At 42.6% G+C, this 18,601-nt stretch overlaps 1 protein-coding gene across 12 annotated transcripts in view; it reads left to right on the forward strand.

Annotated features, from left to right (window-relative positions):
• Positions 1–16,399: 16,399 nt before the first annotated feature.
• SLC17A5 (solute carrier family 17 member 5) overlaps positions 16,400–18,601 on the forward strand; it is a 61,995-nt gene continuing 59,793 nt past the window's right edge. For 8 of the 12 annotated variants that reach the window (XM_055256145.2, XM_055256136.2, XM_055256169.2 and 5 more), the window contains exon 1: positions 16,416–16,616. In XM_055256145.2, the coding sequence (XP_055112120.1) occupies positions 16,523–16,616 (94 nt within the window). In that variant the 5' untranslated portion in view covers positions 16,416–16,522. Of the gene's footprint in view, positions 16,617–18,601 lie in introns of all 12 variants that reach the window. The other 4 variants (XR_010118450.1, XM_063630022.1, XM_055256154.2 and 1 more) reach the window with 3 other exon arrangements.

The following is an 18,601-nucleotide window of genomic DNA, read 5'->3' on the forward strand; positions in this document are numbered from 1 at the left end:
ACTTTGGGAGGCTGAGGCAGGCCGATCACAAGGTTAAGAGTTTGAGACCAACTTGATCAACATGAAGAGGCCCCATCTCTACTAAAAATACAAAAATGAGCCAGGCGTGGTAGTGCGTGCCTGTAATCCCAACTACTCAGGAGGCTGAGGCAGGAGAATCGCTTGAACCCAGGAGGTGGAGGGTGCAGTGAGCCAAGATCACGCCACTGCACTCCAGCCTGGGAAACAGAGCGAGACTCTGTCTCAAAAAAAAAAAAAAAAATTAAGATACCAAACACTGGATGCTAGAGAGTTAAACAACATGTGTAACTGCTTACTGTGGTGTCTGACACATACCAGGCAATGAGTATTCATTTTCTTTTGCTTCTTATTAGTGGCAGGTATATTCTTTTCATGTGAGTTTTAGCTTGCAAGCACTGTTGCCACAGAGTTATTAAGAAGTTAATAACTGTATTAGTCCATTTTCGTACTGCTGATAAAGACATACCTGAGACTGGGCAGTTTACAAAAGAAAGAGGTTTATTGGACTTAACAGTTCCAAGTGACTGGAAAGCCTCATAATCATGGTGGAAGGTGAAAGGCACGTCTCACATGGCAGCAGACAAGAGAAGAGAGCTTGTGCAGGGCAACTCTCGCTTTTAAAACCATCAGATCTCACGAGACTCATTCACTATCACTAGAACAGCACAGGAAAGATCCGCCCCCATGATTCAATGATCTCTCACCAGATCCCTCACACAACACGTGGGAATTCTGGGAGCTGCAAGATGAGATTTGGATGGGGACACAGAGCCAAACCATATCAATAACCTTAGTTTCTGGCTTTACGATGATCATCTCTTCTCCTTTAGGTAAAAGTCCTCCCCACAGTCCACCCATGATTTTTTTTTCCAGGAAAAACAAAAGCAACCCTGTTGTCCCCATAAAAGGCATTATCATTTCCTTATTAACTCACTGAGGCTCTTCTCCACGAAAAGTGTTGTATCAGGTCTGCCTCTCTTGACATCACAATGGCTAAGCTGGCAACTTGGCTACATGAGAGATAATCAGGTAGTGACAAAGCAATAGAGCTATTGAATTTTTTTCAAATAAACACAAATTAATGTAAAAGAGAATGCAAATTTAACAGATTAAATACCTTTTCTCAATTTTTCTAGCCTTCAAAATACTTTTGGAACTTTTGTCCTAGAACTCTTTTTTTTTTTTTTTTTTTTTTTTTTTGAGACGAAGTCTTGCTCTTTCACCCAGGCTGGAGTGCAGTGGCGCAATCTCGGCTCACTGCAATCTCCGCCTCCCGGGTTCACGCCATTCTCCTGCCTCAGCCTCTCCGAGTAGCTGGGACTACAGGCGCCTGCCACCACGCCCGGCTAGTTTTTTGTATTTTTTAGTAGAGACGGGGTTTCACCGTGGTCTCGATCTCCTGACCTTGTGATCCACCCGCCTCGGCCTCCCAAAGTGCTGGGATTACAAGCGTGAGCCACCGCGCCCGGCCGTCCTAGAACTGTCTTAACAACTATTTCTTAGATCTCTCTCCTTCACACATCTCATTATTTTATACTCACAAGTTAAAACTAAAACCTAGTAGAAGTACATCCCTTTATTGTTATTTTTTATTTTTAGACACCGGGTCTCACTGTGTTGCCCAGACTGGCAGGCTAACACGAGCATGGCTCACTGCAGCATTGAAGTCCTGGCCTCATGGAATCCTCTCACCTCAGTCTGTGCTTTCCTTTATACATAAGGATGTCATCACACAGCATGCTTAATTATCTACTTATCGCTGTTGGCTTTTATTTGGGGTTTAGGGAGTAGATCAATCAATCACATTCTGTAGATTAAGTTTTGGTTTTCTGTTGTTGGGTATTTGTTCTTTGGGGTCTTTGTTTATTTCCACACAGAGGCCTATCAATAGGGATTGGAGTCATTTCACCAACTGATATAACCAATTCTGATGGAATTTTTTTAATAGGATTGAACTTAAATATTCTGATTCATTGCATTATAACTACTGACTTACAAGGTTACAATTTTTATTCATGAGGAATGGAATGAAATAGATAAACTATTGCTCTGCTCTAGATACTTGCCAGTGAAGTATTAAATCTTTTCATTAAAAAAAATAAAGATAAACTAAGCATGACTACCTTTCTCGTTTTACTGAAATTACTGAATGGAAAAACCAGTATAAATGTGCCCTATTAAAAGAACACCTGAAAAATGAAAATCCAGCTATTTCTTTTCAAAAGAATTAATCACAGCTTCTCTATACATCATAAACTCTACTGTGTCATCTTAAATATGATTGAATTTATATAAAACTCGAAGAATATATTTATCAGAAAAAGAGCTATAATTGTATTAATTGGTAGGTTGTGATGATGTTTTAACATGAAATATCAAAATCCATTGATTCATGGACTGGCTTCAACGGAGAAAGACCTTTACCAATAGGCCAGGCTAGAGATCCCAGGAGCCTCTCAAATGTTTTCTGTGTCCTGAGTGATACTCAGGGCTTAAAGAATAAATAAATAAATAAATAAATAAATAAATAAATAAATAAATAGTTTCTTATGATGTGCGCATTCATTCCTCCCTTCTCCCGGAGGAGTAATTTCAGGGTTGTGTACATTCCCCCCATCTCGCAGAATCATCAGAGTGCCATAAACCACCCATCCCATTTCCTTAGGGCAGTGCACTAAAGAAAAAACAGGACTGTAAACCTCCTAGAAAAAAAACATAGAAATACAGAGTGTTGGCAATTATTTCTTGAACATGACACCAAATGCACAGACAAAAAGGCCAAAAGCAAAACTAGACAAGTAGAACTACATCAAACTAAAAAGCGTCTACAAAGCAAAGGAAACAACAGAGAGAAAGGACAACTTACCAAATGGGAAAAAATATTTGCAAACTATACATTTGATAAAAGGTTAATACCAAAAATATATAAGTAGCAAAAAAATTAAATAATCATATTAAAAAATAGGCAAGGGACTTGAATAGACATTTCTCAAAAGAAGACATATAAATGGCCAACAGATATTTGAAAACACGCTCAACATCACTAATCATCAGAGAAACGCAAATCAAAACCACAACGAGATATTATCTGACACCTGTTAGGGTGGCTATTATCAAAGAAATGAAAGACAACAAGTGTTGGCAAGGATGTGGAGAAAAGGGAACCCTTGTATGCTTAGGGTAGTAATGTAAAATCATGCAGCCACTATGGAAAACAGTATAGAGGCTCCTCACAAAATTAAAAATAGAACTACCATATGATCCAGCAATCCCATTTCTGGGTGCATATCCAAAAGAATTGAAATCAGTATCTTGAAGAGATATCTGCACTCTCATATTCATTGTAGCATTACTCACAATAGCCAAGACATGGAAACAACTCAAATTTTCATCTACAGATGAATGGGTAAAGAAAATCTGGTATATTCATACTATGGAATATTATTCAGCTTTTAAAAAGATGGCAATACTGTCATTTGTGACAACATGAAGTGAACCTGGAAGACATTATGTTTAGCGAAATGAGCCAGATACAGAAGTTCAAATACTGCATGATTCCACTTGTATGAGATATTTAAAATAGTCAAACACATAGAAGCAAAAAATAGAATGAACTTGCCAGGGGTTAGAGGGGGAGAAAATAGGGCGTTTTTGTTTAATATCTACAAAACTTCAGTTATGCAATGTGAATAAGTTCTAGAGATCTGCTGTACAACACAGTGCCTATAGTTAGTAATACTGTACTGTGCACTTAAAAAGTTAAGAGGGTAGATCTCATGTTAGGTGTTCTCACAACAAGAAGAAACCAAAGAGGCATATGGAAACTTTTGAAGGTGCTGTATGTGTCTACTACCTCAATTGTGGTGATGGTTTCAGAGATGTGGGTATATGTCTAGACTCATCAAATTGTCTACATTAAATAGTGCAATTTTCATATATCAGCTATACTTAAATATAGCAGTTTTTTAAATTCCATTGATTTTGAGATTTTTCTCTGTTATAAAACAAAAGCAATTAGTTTCTGAGCCCCTGTATATTTCCTTGGTCAGAATATATGAATATATGATGTGCGAAAAGATTTCAGACCAAAAAGGATTAACAGGAAAGGCTGACTCAACAGCCCTCTTTGGCTTCACATATTACTTAAAAGAATAGATTTTAACCTTAATCTTTTAATCTGCCTGAGTCTTGCAATTTTTACTTGCTTTGCATGCACTTTTAGCTTATGTCTAAAGGTCATTCTGTTTCTTTTTTTTTTTTTTTTGAGACGGAGTCTCGCTCTGTCGCCCAGGCTGGAGTGCAGTGGCGCGATCTCGGCTCACTGCAAACTCCGTCTCCCGGGTTCACGCCATTCTCCTGCCTCAGCCTCTCCAAGTAGCTGGGACTACAGGCGCCCGCCACCACGCCCGGCTAATTTTTTGTATTTTTAGTAGAGACGGGGTTTCACCATGGTCTCGATCTCCTGACCTCGGGATCCGCCCGCCTCGGCCTCCCAAAGTGCTGGGATTACAGGCGTGAGCCACCGCGCCCGGCCGTCATTCTGTTTCTTGTGTGATTCTACCAGCTGATTTTCTATCTGCTCCACTAATATTTTACAATACCTGCAAAATTTGATTTATTTTAAATTCTCTGGAGTCAAAAAGATAAAACTGGTAGGGCGTGGTGGCTTACGCCTGTAATCCCAGCACTTTGGAAGGCCAAGGCAGGTGGATCACGAGGTCAGGAGTTCAAGACCAGCCTGACCAAGATGGTGAAACCCCGTCTCTACTAAAAATACAAAAATTAGCTGGGCGTGGTGGCAGGCACCTGTAATCCCAGCTACTCAGGAGGCTGAGGCAGGAGAATCGCTTGAACCCAGGGGGTGGGGGTTGCAGTGAACCGAGATCACGCCACTGCACACCAGCCTGGGCAACAGAGTGAGACTCCATCTCAAAAAAAAAAAAGAGATAAAACTGTGACAAGTCTTTTTATATTTTTCAATGTGTTTAAATTTGAAAGATTGCTCTCTTCCAAGCTTTTCACAGATGTAACATTACTAATGTTTGTGTGTGTGTGTGTGTGTATAATATATATATTTACAGTGGCTGTGTTTTCAGCTCCCCTAAAGCAAGTAACTGAAATTGACAAAGAAAATGCCACATAATTTGTAATCAGCAATTGAACACACATTATATACTTATCATTGAAATGACTTCCAAGACTAAGTGAAGTTGTGCTCCAAGCTTTAAGATGCAAAAATAACATACAACATGTACAAAATTAAGACAGTTATGAAGAAGCACCACCTAGAATTTGAATACTATGAAAGGCAATAAATCTGAATTGTAATAGTGGCTGTCGCTAACCTCGGACAAATCACTTCATTCGGTTGCCATCTCTTAGTTTTCCTCTTTAAAATGGTTACAATAATACTCATGTCTCTGTGGGTATGTCACAAGAACTATCCAATTGTTAAGTTGAAAAGCACTGAGGAAATCCAAATTCTGCTATAAAAACAATGAGTGCATGCCATAAGACAAACAGAAAACTATGCACATATGCCTGTCCTATTTTGAACACTATCTGAGGACATCTGACAGTACAGCTGCCTAGAGGAAATAGGATATGGGAAAGTATGTCCAGATTCCATTACTGAAACCCTTTGCTAAAAATATTAATCACTCTTCTTCTGGAATACATTAATCATATGCTACTTGCTTAATAGAAAATAGACATAAAAATATGTCCTCTGACTTCCATAACTGTTAGGAAAATACTTTATATTTCCCTCGCACAGTTTTAAGAAATATTTCCTTCAAGGTACCTTTCACTTATAAGCTCCTTGAAAGCAGAAACCATGCTTATACATCTTGCATATCTATCTGCTCCACTAATAGTGTATACCCCCCATAGCAACCAGGACAGTGCCTTATAGATAATATGGGGCTCCATAAATACTCATCTCTGCTTAAAGCAGGAAATGAAAAATAAGTCAAGGTTCTTGCTCTCAAGGAATGACTCACATACTATTCAACTGCCTTAGATAACTTTAACACAGTATGCTATAACAAAAGTGTGTGCAATATACATAAGAGCACAGAGTAAAGGAGAGATTATCAAGGAATCATTAAATAAAAGGTTATCTTTTAGCCTCAAAGGACAAATGACTTGCCATACACAAAAGAAGCAAACAGATGGAGGAAACAACACAAGGAAAACATGGAATCTATGAAGCTCAAGGAAGAGAACAACGTGTGCAGTACAGAGCAGGTGGCCGCAGTTGTGGAAGATGGGACTGCAAATGTCAGCTGTCAGCTAGGGCCGGTTTGTAAAGGCCTTGTGATCTATACCAAAGAATTTTGATTTTATCCTCTAGACAGTGATCTCCAAAGTGGGGTGCACTCACCCAAGAGCATGTGCAAATGATCCAGAAAAAAATCAGAGCATTTATATTTTTTCTCATCCTTTTTAATTCTTTTGACGAGCTTTTTTATTACTATTTAATGGTTATACATATTTTGGGGGTACATACGATATTCTGATACCTGTATACAATGTGTAATGATCAAATCACTGTAATTGGAATATCCATCACCTCAAACATTTATCTCTTCTTTGTGTGGGGATCATTCCAATTCTCTTCCAGCTATTGTGAAATACATAATACATTTTTGTTAACTATAGTCTCCTTCCTATACTATTGAATACTAGAATTTATTGCTTCTATCTAAGTGTATTTTTTTACCCATTAACCAACTTCTCTTCATCCCCCCTTCTCCCTACCCTTCCCAACCTCTGGTAACTACTATTCAATTCTCTGACTCCATGAGATCCACTTTTTTAGCTCCCATATATGAGTAAGAACATATGAATTTGTCTTTCTGTGCCTGGCTTATTTCACTTAACATAATGACCTTCAGTACCATTCATGTTGCTGCAAATGACAGGATTTTATTCTTCTCTATGGCTGAATAATATTCCATCTTATATACATACCACATTTTCTTTATCCTTTCATCTCTTGATGGACACAGGTTGATTTCATATCTTGGCTACTGAGACTAGAGCTGAGCTACGATAAACATGGGAGTGAAGATATCTCCCCAATATACTGATTTCCTCTCTTTTAGATATATACCTAGCAGTGGGACTGCCAGATCATATGACAGTTCTATTTTTAGTTTTTGGAGGAACTTACATACTGTTTTCCATAATGGCTGTACTACTTTACATCCCAACAACAGTGTACAAGCATTCCTCTCCCTGCATCATCACGAGAATTTGTCATTTTTTTGTATTTTTGTAATAGCCATTCTAAGTAGGGTGAGATGATATCTCATTGCGGTTTTGGTGTGCATTTCCCTAACAAGTAGTGATACTGAGCATGTTTTAATATACCTGTTGGTCACTTGAATGTGTTCTTTTGAGAAATGTCTATTCAGCTCTTTTGCCTATTTTTAAATTGGATTATCTGTGGGGTTTGCCATTGAGTTGTTTGGGTTCCTTATATATTCTGCTTATTAATAGTCTGCAATTCATCCTTTTTAAGTGTTTGTTGAGTGTTTATAGTGTGTGTGTACTTTATAGAGAAATATATACATATTGGATATGTTGTGGCTCAGAAAAAGGTATCCCAAAGTATGGCACTTTGTCATGCTGAGTACTTTGAACTAAAGAAGATTGAGAAGCCTCAGAAACAATCTCAGAAACAAGGTCTCTCTGACCTTCTCCTGCCCTCCTGTCTCCCGGTCCTCTTTCTTCTTCAAACTGAGTAATAGAAACCAGGATTCTTCTTCTCCAAGGCAGGTCATAGAAACTAGAAACCCTGTCCCCCAAAGCAAGCCATAAAACCTAGAAAGGTCACTTCTCCTTTCTCCCTTGAAGGCCTTCATTCCAGCGGCACCCTGTCTCATATCCAGGAGAAAGAATGCTACACAGAGTCTAAGATTTTGAACTGACAAGCTTTGCTGGGTTTCCCCACTCTCAGTCTGTTGCCACTAGATCATACCCTTTTATTCACATTCCTACGCAGCTCTCCATTCTTCACTGAACCCAAGCATAAAAATAGACAGTTTGCCCTGGGTCTTTGGAGCTTCATTTCTGAAGCTCCCATATCACATAAAACTTTGATTAAATTGGCCAGGCGCGGTGGCTCACGCCTGTAATCCCAACACTTTGGGAGGCCGAGGCGGGTGGACCACGAGGTCAGGAGATCGAGACTCATCCTGGCTAACATGGTGAAACCCCGTCTCTACTAAAAATACAAAAAATTAGCCGGGCACGGTGGCGGGCGCCTGTAGTCCCAGCTACTCAGGAGGCTGAGGCAGGAGAATGGCATGAACCCAGGAGGCGGAGCTTGCGGTGAGCCGAGATCGCGCCTCTGCACTCCAGCCTGGGCAAAAGAGCAAGACTCCGTCTCTAAAAAAAAAAAACAAAACTTTGATTAAGTTTGTTATCTGTTATCTTATCTTGTTAACCTGCCTTTCGTTGTATGAGTGTCAGCTGTGCCCCTTACGATGCGTGAGGAAAGATACCTCGTTCTGCCCTTATCAGTGCATATTCAAAATTTTTAGTGATGGGATGCACAATCAAAAATGTGAATATCTAAGCAATAAGCTACTATCAAAAAGTTTTTAAAAGGCTAACAGGCCGAGCACCGTGGCTCATGCCTGTAATCCCAGCAATTTGGGAGGCCAAGGCAGGCAGATTGCTTGAGCCCGAGTAGTTGAAATTACAGGCACCCACCACCATGTCTGGCTAATTTTTGTATTTTTAGTAGAGACGGAGTTTCACCATGTTGGCCAGGCTGGTCTCGAACTCCTGACCTCAGGCGATCTGCCCATCTCAGCCTCCCAAAGTGCTGAGGTTACAGGCATGAGCCACCATGCCCAGCCAGTTTTTTCTTTTAGGTTTTGTTTTATAGAGATGGGGGTCTTGCTTTGTTGTCCTGGCTGGTCTCAAACTCCTGGGCTCAAGCATTCCTCCCACCTCAGCTTCCCAAAGTGCTGGTATTACAGGCATGAGCCACCACGCCTGGCCAATAATCTTTATAATTTATTATAATTTATTTTAGAGGAAAAGCTGGTATAAAAAAAGGGATTATTATAATAATTTTTTTTTTTTTTTGAGACAGAGTTTCGCTCTTGTTGCCCAGGTTGGAGTACAATGGCATGATCTCGGCTCACGGCAACCTCCGCCTCCTGGGTTCAAGCAATTCTCCTGCCTTAGCCTCCCGAGTAGCTGGGATTACAGGCATGCGCCACCACACCCGGCTAATTTTGTATTTTTAGTAGAGACGGGTTTTCTCCATGTTGGCCAGGCTGGTCTTGAACTCCTGACCTCAGGTGATCTGCCTGCCTCGGCCTCCCAAAGTGCTGGCATTACAGTCATGAGCCACCGCGCCTGGCAAAAAAGGATTATTTTATAGAACCATACTGTTCATCAAAAAATTGTTTTACCAAGTTTATCAAATTAATGGTTCAGGTTGGGTGCAGCGGCTCACGCCTGTAATCCCAGCACTCTGGGAGACCGAGGCAGGCAGATCACTTGACATCAGGAGTTCGAGCCCAGCCTGGCCAACACTGTGAAACCTGTCTTTACTAAAAATACAGAAATTAGCCAGGTGTGGTGGCAGGTGCCTGTAATCCCAGTTTCTCAGGAGGCTGAGACAGGAGAACTGCTTGAACCCTGGAGGTGGAGGTTGCAGTGAGCACAGATTGCACCACTGCACTCCAGCCTGGACAACAGAGTGAGACTCCATCTCAAAAAGTAATTAATTACTTAATTGGTGATTTAAATATCTGCCCCTCCATTGAACTTTTTATTCCCCATATATTCCTACATACTTGAAAATTTCACTAAGGCCAATATGATGAGGCACTGTGAAACACAATGAACACAGTGAAAGGACAAGAATTGGGATCTGCTTAGGTTGCAAAAAATAAATAAGACTTGGTTCCAGCTCCTAGGAAACCTACAGTTGTAAAAGGAAACTAAAACATTAAACAATCAACTACTAACTGTAAAATTCCATACAGAAAATGATATGTATCCTAAAAGAGATATAATTAAAATCAAACGGGTTGTTCCTAAGATAGGTAAGCTCACTTTGCAAAGCAAATTTAACTCTAAAAAAATGGTAATGGCGGCCAAGCGCGGTGGCTCACGCCTGTAATCCCAGCACTTTGAGAGGCCAAGTGGAGGTGGATCATCTGAGGTCAGGAGTTCAAGACCAGCCTGGCCAACATGCTGAAACCCCGTCTCTATTAAAAATAACAAAAATTAGCTGGGCATGGTGGCAGGCTCCTGTAATCCCAGCAACTCAGGAGGCTGAGGCAGGAGAATCGCTGGAACCCAGGAGGTGGGGGTTGCAATGAGCCAAGATCACGCCACTGCACTCCAGCCTGGGTAATGAGGGCTAAACTCCATCTCAAAAAAAAAACAAAAAATGCTAATGGCTAACATATATTGAAATGTAATAATTACAGTATAGTACCCACCAGGTACAGTACTATAATTTACAGGCATTATCTTATTTATCTAATTCTTACAACACCCCTATGAAAATGTTTCTATTATTATCTTCATTTGAGAGAAGAAGAAACTAAGAAAAACAGCTAGAGTCTTTTGAACTAGATACTCTATCCAAAAGGTGTTCCTTTCCCATCCAAAGACAGGGTGGAGGATGGGGGAGACAGAGAGTGTAAGCCCTCACGTGGTCTAGAACTATGCTGTCCAATATGGTAGACCCAGACACAATGTGGCTACTGAGCACTTGAAATGTGGCTGGTCCTAATGGAGATGTGCATAGGTATAAAATACACACTGGGTTGGCCGGGCGCAGTGGCTCACACCTGTAATCCCAGCCTTTGGGAGGCCAAGGCGGGTGGATCACGAGGTCAGGAGATCGAGACCATCCTGGCTAACACGGTGAAACCCCGTCTCTACTAAAAATACAAAAAATTAGCCGGGCACGGTGGCGGGTGCCTGTAGTCCCAGCTACTCAGGAGGCTGAGGCAGGAGAATGGCGTGAACCCGGGAGGCGGAGCTTGCAGTGAGCCGAGATAGCTCCACTGCACTCTGGCCTGGGCGAAACAGCAAGACTCCGTCTCAAAAAAAAAAAAAATACACACTGGGTTTCAAAAATTTAGTACCAGGCTGGGCATGGTGGCTCACGCCTGTAATCCCAGCACTTTGGGAGGCCAAGTCGGGCAGATAGCCTGAAGTCAGGAGTTCGAGACCAGCCTGGTCAACATGGTGAAACCCCGTCTCTACTAAAAATACAAAAATTAGCCAGGTGTGGTGGTGGGTGCCTGTAATCCCAGCTACTCAGGAGGCTGAGGCAGGAAAATTGCTGGAACCCGGGAGGTGGAGGTTGCAGTGTGCCAAGATCACGCCATTTCACTCCAGCCTGGGCGACAGAGCGAGACTCCGTCTCAAAAAAAAATAATAAAATAAAAAATAAAAAAAAATTAGTACCAACAAAAGAGCTTATCTCATTAATCATTTTATATTGATTACATGTTGAATTGATATATCTGATTAAAAATGCACGTTATACAATTAATCTCCTCATTTTTGTTTTGCTTTTACTTTTTTAACGTGGCTACTAGAAAATTTAAAATTACATCTATGGCTTGCATTATATTTCTACTGAACAGTGCTAGTCTAAAGTGTTGATAAAGGAAAAGTATCAACTAAAGAATAAATATGAGGCCGGGTGCGGTAGCTCATGCCTATAATTCCACCACTGTGGGAGGCCAAGGCGGGCGGACTACCTGAGGTCAGGAGTTTGAGACCAGCCTGGCCAACAGGGCAAAACCCCGTCTCTACTAAAAATACAAAAATTAGCCGGGTGTGGTGGCACACGCCTGTAGTCCCAGCTACTCGGGAGGCTGAGGCAGGAGAATTGCCTGAACCTGGGAGGTGGAGGTTCCACTGAGCCAAGATCGTGCCACTGCACTCCAGCCTGGACAACAAGAGCGAAACTCCATAAAAAAAAAAAAGAAGAGAGAGAGAGAAAGAAAGAGAGAAAGAAAGAAAGAGAAAGAAATTGCAAGGAGAAAACAAAGACGTGAGAGATTTCTACGGTATGTGAAGTCTGAACATGAATGGATCCAGATTCAAACAAACCATGTAAGAAAAAAAAAAAAGAACAGGAAAGGAGAAAAAAAAATAGGCTGGGCATGGTGGCTCATGCCTGTAATCCCAACACTTTGGGAGGCCGAGATGGTTGGATCACCTCAGGTCAGGAGTTCAAGACCAGCCTGGCCAACATGGTGAAACCCTATCTCTACTAAAAATACAAAAAATTAGCCGGGCGTGGTGGTGGGCACCTGTAATCCCAGCTACACCGGAGGCTAAGGCAGGAGAATCGCTTGAACCCAGGAGGTTGCAGTGAACTGAGATTGCACCACTGCACTCCAGCCTGAGCAACAAGAGTGAAACTCTGTCTCAAAAAAAAAATAATAAATAAATAACACCAACAATGATCTTCTATGGTAGTGTGCAATCAGGAAATAAATGCCAGATATAAGGGGGAAAAAAATGTGTCATCATACTTTTTTTTTTTTGGTCTTCTTGGGGCCAGGCACGGTGGTTCACACCTATCATATCAACACTTTGGAAGGTCAAGTCAGGAGGACTGCTTGAGCCCAGCCTGGGCATCACAGGGAGGCCCTGTCTCTAACAAAAATTTTTTTAAATTAGCAGGGCCTGGTGGCACATGCCTGTGGTCTCAGCTACCGGGGAGGCTGAGGTAGGAGGATCACTTGAGCCCAGGAGGTGGAGCCTACAAGGAGCCGTGATCACACCTCTGCACTCAAGCTTAGGTGACAGAGTTAAGATCCTGTCTCAAAATCTTCTTGGGAAGATTATAAAACAAAACAAAAACCAAAGTACCTCCTCTGGACCTAGAATCAATGACACTGCAATAGGAAAAAGTACACCTAATGCTCAGATCTTAGTTTGTAATATCATTCTCCTTATAGAAATGGCAGGGGTAGAGCCTGGAACATCTTGTTGTACCAGAAAGTAAGGTAATGCTCAAAAAACACAACAATGGAGGCATGCAGGACACAAGAGCCAACTGAAAGAGCTCTTAGTCACCAAAGCTGAAACAATTTGAGCAACAAAATAAATAACATAGTGTTGGGAGTATAACCCAAAGTATAAAATAAGTAACCACGATGTCACACTAATAAAAATAAATGATTGAATAAGTAAATAAATGTAGGAGAAGAAACAAATCTCCCAAACAAAAGAATTCTCCCCCTGAAACTGGTGGAGCATAGGTAAATCCCCAACCCTTAAGTGAAGGCTGCACATACTGATTTCTTCCAAAGAGAAAAGTAAGGCCAGGGGAAAAGAGTTAACTTCACAGTGAAAACACCTGACAAACACGTCCTCAGGCATGTGATGAGGCTTACCATCCCTAGTGATAATCATCAGTGATAAATAAGTTGACAGCACATTCCCTTGACATTACATGATGAGAATGGCCCTTTATCTCTATGACCTTTCCCTCAAAAATCCATAACCCCAGTCTAATTATAAGAAAAACATTCAGGCCAGGGGCGGTGGTTCACTCCTGTAATCCCAGCACTTTGGGAGGCTGAGGCAGGTGGATCACGAGGTCAGGAGATGGAGACCATCCTGGCTAATATGGTGAAACCCCGTCTCTACTAAAAATACAAAAAATTAGCCAGGCGTGGTGGCACGCACCTATAGTCCCAGCTACTCGGGAGGTTGAGGCAGGAGAATCGCTTGAACCTGGGAGGTGGAGGTTGCAGTGAGCCGAGATCGTGCCACTGCACTCCAGCCTGGACGACACAGCGTGACCTCGTCTCAAAAAAAAAAAATTCGACAACCCAAATTAAGATACTTTCTACAAAACCTACCAGTACTCGCCGGGAGCGGTGGCTCACGCTTGTAATCCCAGCACTTTGGGAGGCCGAGGCGGGCGGATCACGAGGTCAGGAAATCGAGACCACGGTGAAACCCCGTCTCTACTAAAAATACAAAAAATTAGCCGGGCGTGGTGGCGGGCGCCTGTAGTCCCAGCTACTCGGAGAGGCTGAGGCAGGAGAATGGCGTGAACCCGGGAGGCGGAGCTTGCAGTGAGCCGAGATTGCGCCACTGCACTCCAGCCTGGGTGACAGAGCAAGAATCCGTCTCAAAAAAAAAAACAAAACAAAACAAAAAAAAAACCTACCAGTACTCTACAAAACTGTCAAGGTCAGCAAAAGCAATGAAAGTCAGGAACTGTCAATCTAGAGGAGCCTAAGGAGACATGTAATGTGGCATCCTGGATGAGATCCTGGGACCGAAAAAGGATATTAGGTAAAAATTAAAGAAATGCAAATTAAGTATGAACTTCAGTTAATAATTATCTATACTGGCTCGTTAGTTATGATATATACATGATACTAATGTAAGATCTTAATAATAGGTCAAACTAAGCAAAGGTTATGGAGAATTCACTGTACTATCTTTGCAACGTTTATGTAAACCTAAAATTTCTAAAATGAAAAATATTTAAAAAAAGAATTCCTCTGGTTTGAAGTCTTTCAAGTCCGTTGCAACCTATATTCCCTGGCCCAAGTTATCTATACCCTTGGTCGTCTGGGAGCTTGTTAGCAATACAGAGTCTCAGGCCCATCCCAGATGTACTGGGCTTCTCCGAGAAACAGCCTCAGTTGGGTAGTTTGGGTAATAAAGTTTTGGCTTTCACAATATAGGCTGGCCGACTCCAGACCCCAAACAGATGATGGTGCACATGGCTGGAGACCCAAGAGGACCTGTGGTGCAGATCAAGTCTGAGGACAGTCTGCTGGAGAAGTCTCCCTTGCTTGGGGAAGAGAAGTGGGGGAGTCGGATTTTTTATTCTAGACAGGCCTTCAACTGATTGAAGGAAGCCCACCCAGATTATGAAAGGCAGCCATCTTTACCCAAAGTTCAATGATTTTAGTGTTAACCTCATCCAAAGACATCCAGCAAGTTAACACATAAAATTAACCATCACACCAGATCTGCTCAATCTGAATCTACATTTTAAAAGGATTTGCCAGGTGGTAACTCTACATAATCAAGTTTGAAAACTGCATTTTTCTACAACCCTTAGAGAGTGTAAAAATCTACATGGTAATTCAGTAACTCAGAAACAAGGCTTGATTTGCTGCTTTTAACTTGAGAACTTTCCTAGCATTTACTCATCTGGAGGTAGGGATGCCTACAGAAATCCTCGCCCTCCCTTCTAGGTAAAGGACCCTCCCCTTTGTTCTCACGTGGACCTCACTAAGCTTCTAACCTGGTTTACTGAATTAGTGGTTTGCGGGTCTTCCCTGTCTACACCAAACTCTCCGAGAGCATCTACATCTTATTTTCTACCTCCACAGAGACAGCCTTTATTAGCGGATCCAGATCTGCCCTGCCAAGGCAAGCTGGGTTTTCCTAGTTTCACTTTCTCAGAGTCCGCAATTGCTAGCACAATCTATCCAAATTCTATCGTGGAGATATAACATGCACACATACATCAGAGGATTCCATAGGTCGAACCATATGAAACTACCTATGTTGATTATTTTTACCTATAAAACCAGCAACATCATAGGACTCAACAAATTTCCATTGCTGTTTTTCTACCTAAAAGCTATTTTAGGACCAGGAGCAGTGGCTCACGCCTGTAATCCCAGCACTTTGGGAGGCCGAGGAGGATTGCTTGAGCCCAGGAGTTCGAAACCAGCCTGGGCAATATAATAAGACCACGCCTCTACAAAAATAAAAAGTAGAAACAAAAATAGCCAGATGTGGTGCCATGCGCCTGTAGTCCCAGCTACTTGGGGTTGCTGAAGAGAATCGCTTTGAGCCCAGCAGTTCCAGGCTGCAGTGAGCTGCGATTGCGCCACTGCATTCTAGCTTGGGCAACAGAGCAAGACCCTGTCTGGGAGAAAAAATAAAAAGCTATTTTAGGGACAATATGCCGTCACAGTCACGGGGTAGATCGTACAAAGGTTGCTAACAGTATGGCAACTGACTGCTAACAAGTGAATGTCAAATTGTAAAATGCACACCACCCACTTCCCTAGTTCGGTCGAAGCCCTCCCCTTAATTATGTGCAATTCAAGTCCCCACTGCCCGCCCGCAAGCTCCCACTCATCCTCGCTGCGGGAAGGGCGGCCCCTGCACTTTACAAGCGGGTGCAGGAGCGGGAAACAGTCGTCCGAACACCGGCTCCCCGGCATGCTTAGACCGGCAGGGCGGGCTCACTTTGCGCCAATCCTACGAGAACTCCCGGAACTCCCCGAACTCCGCTTCCCTAGTCCAACCCACACCTAAGATGGCGGCGGGGGCGGGGTCGGCGCCACCGCCTCTGGGCGGGACCGCGGCACTAGACGTGGCCGCTGGGCGGTGTCATCGCCCTCGCCCCGCCCGGTCCAGTCAGCTTGGCCCAGGGGCTTCGGGCTGTCGGGCCGGCGCGCACTTCTCTGCCAGGTGGCGAGTACACCTGCTCCACGTAGGCGTCATGAGGTCTCCGGTTCGAGACCTGGCCCGGAACGATGGCGAGGAGAGCACGGACCGCACGCCTCTTCTGCCGGGCGCCCCACGGGCCGAAGCTGGTAAGCGGCGGGGTAGTCCAGGGGCTTCGAGTGGGCGGCGGTCCCGGGGGCGGCGGTCTCTGGGCGGGCATGGCCCGGGTACCCCCACCCTGCGCCAGCGGGTCCGGAGCTGCTCAGGCGCGAGGGGACATTAGGAGGGGAGCCCGTTCAGAGTCCCGCTCACTCCCGCCTCCCTCGGTGCGCAGAAGCCCCTCGGGGACCCCGGGGGCCGCGACCGTGATCGCGGAGCCGAGCCGAGCCGGAGCCTCGGCAGGTGCGGCCCCACGGGCGGGGGGGGCGGGGAGCGGCGGTGCAGCCGGCGCTGAGCTGGTGGTTATTTTGGGTAGTGCTGAGCAAGGGACCCAGCGGAAGAACGAACTGGGAGAGAATCATCAAATCAATGGGCTAAGGTCCGGGCGGAGGACCCCGGTGTAAGAGCAAACTGGAGGAGAAACCTGGAGATCAGTAGGCAGAGGGCTGTCCTTCCCTGTCACCGCTAGGTTTCCGCCACTGCGTATCCGCCAGCATGTGACCTGGTAGCTTCTTAGGCGGGGAGGGAAGACAAAAAAGGACTGGAGTTAACATTTGTGAGTATGCAGAGGGCAATTATTGTATAACCCAGCGAATATCTTGACATTGTGCAGTAAGAGACTAAAAACATTGAGTACATTTTTTTTTCCGTCTGGCAGTCTATGATTTAAGTTAGGAAAAGGTTCAGTTATCCTCGAGATACCTATAGAGTTCTAAGGTAATTTGCCAAAGGTCTTGAAACAAATCGAAAAGCAGGTACTTCATAAAGCATCTTCCCTGAATTTGAGAAAATTACAATATTTTGCTATTTGACACTTTTGTAATATAGTTCATTTAAAAGTAACGAAAACTAAAGAACAAATCAGTTTGCATTCTATAGTTTCAAAGATCTGTGTGTGAGAAAGAGTTGCGTTGGAAATTTGACTTTGGCTGACCCAGAATTGCATAGTTTCTATATTTTTATTTGTTTTTAATGTTACCAGATGGTGGCAGTAGAGGTGGCAACATTATAGTTCCATCTGGCAGCTGGGAGCTTATTTTAGTCAACACAAACTGTAAATACCATACCATAGTTACGTTTTACCTGGAAGTCGGACTTAGTTCCATAAACTGATCATTTTCTGTGGCTTGTAGTGTTCAAATTGTATAATATTCCTCATAAAATAATATAGAAATACAGAAATAAGTTATAATAAAGATATTTGCCAGAGACTATTACATTGTTACAATTGAAAAATATGTATATGTATAATCAAAATTTAGCACAAATGTTAAACATTATTCTCAGGAAAATGCAGATTAAAACTACAACGAGGCACTATACACCCACTAGAATAGCTAAAATCCAAAAGGCTGATAATACCAAATGTTGACAGAGATGTGGATAGAAAAGTTATACATCTCAATAAAGATTGAGATGGACAAATGTATACATTTATCATGTAAATTATACTTCAATAAAGTTGATTTTTAAAAAAGTAGCTTATAGCATCACTTTTAAAAACAATCCCTACTTGATTCATGGGTTGAGTGTATGGATCTTATGGTACTGGCCCTGTCCTTCCTGGCTTGAGGTGGCTACCTTTGTTACAACCATTTCCTTTTTTATTTTCTCTCTTTACATACCCACTGGAGAGCAAGTGAAGTGGAAATAGTAGTAACATACTGTTTTTGCTGTTTAGAATATGATAAGTTTTACAGAGGAGGAGCATATATGGCAATTAAGAGAAGTATATAATGAGCCCCCATGTAACCAGCACCCAGATTAAACAGTTATCAATTCATGGCCAGTCTTGCCTTATGCACATACATACTGTGTATTTTGAAGCAAATCCCAGATACCATGTCATTTCATATGTAAATATTTCAATTATTTACCTCTAAAAGATAAGGACTCTTTAACATAACTACAGTACCATTATCACAGCAAATAAAAATAATACTTACGCACTTTGGGAAGCTGAGGCGGATCACCT

The sequence above is a fragment of the Symphalangus syndactylus genome, chromosome 2, assembly GCF_028878055.3.
Source record: "Symphalangus syndactylus isolate Jambi chromosome 2, NHGRI_mSymSyn1-v2.1_pri, whole genome shotgun sequence".
Lineage (NCBI taxonomy): Eukaryota > Metazoa > Chordata > Mammalia > Primates > Hylobatidae > Symphalangus > Symphalangus syndactylus.